General features: G+C 68.4%; 1 protein-coding gene across 1 annotated transcript in view; it reads right to left on the bottom strand.

Annotated features, from left to right (window-relative positions):
• Nucleotides 1–364, bottom strand: part of GATA2 (GATA binding protein 2) — a gene marked incomplete at its 5' end in the record, with an annotated part of 9583 nt that extends 9219 nt beyond the window's left edge. The window contains one exon of the mRNA XM_014540251.1: nt 1–364. Coding sequence (XP_014395737.1) covers nt 1–364 — 364 coding nt within the window.
• Nucleotides 365–551: the final 187 nt, after the last annotated feature.

A 551-nucleotide genomic window follows, 5' to 3' on the forward strand; every position in this document is an offset into this window, starting at 1 on the left:
TGCCTCCCCCGCTCCCGCCCCCCGCCCCTGGGTACACGGAGAGGGGGCCTCCGGGGCCTCCAGCACCCGAGGGGGGCAGCGGAGTCTTGGAGAAGGGGCTCACGGTCCAGGGGTTGTGGTGGTGCGCTGCGGCCGCGGAGAGGGCTGCTTTACCCCCGTCCAGCCACGGCAGCCCCGGGCTGTGCAACAAGTGTGGACGGCACATCTGGCCTCCGGTGAGGCGAGCTGAGGGAGGAGGGAGAGGGGTTAGGACACAGGGGGTGTGGGCCCGGCCAGGACACGGGTACACAGGGCCACAACACACACAGCCGCTGGCACTAGCCCCCTCCCCAAAGAAAACCAGAAATGGAGCCACCGGCAAAAGTCAGGAGTGTCAGTCCGGCGTTGGAGGACAAGTGGCACAGAAGGACCCTCGCGGGACAAGGCCCAGCGTGAACCCCCGGGGGCCAGCTGGAAACGGGCAGAAACCCTGCGGGACCCAAGAGGCCGCTGCCTCCACCTTTCCCGCCCCGATTCCTCCGCGGCTTCGATTCCTGTGGATCCCACATCCG

The sequence above is a fragment of the Myotis brandtii genome, unplaced genomic scaffold, assembly GCF_000412655.1.
Source record: "Myotis brandtii unplaced genomic scaffold, ASM41265v1 scaffold240, whole genome shotgun sequence".
NCBI classification, from domain to species: Eukaryota; Metazoa; Chordata; class Mammalia; order Chiroptera; family Vespertilionidae; genus Myotis; species Myotis brandtii.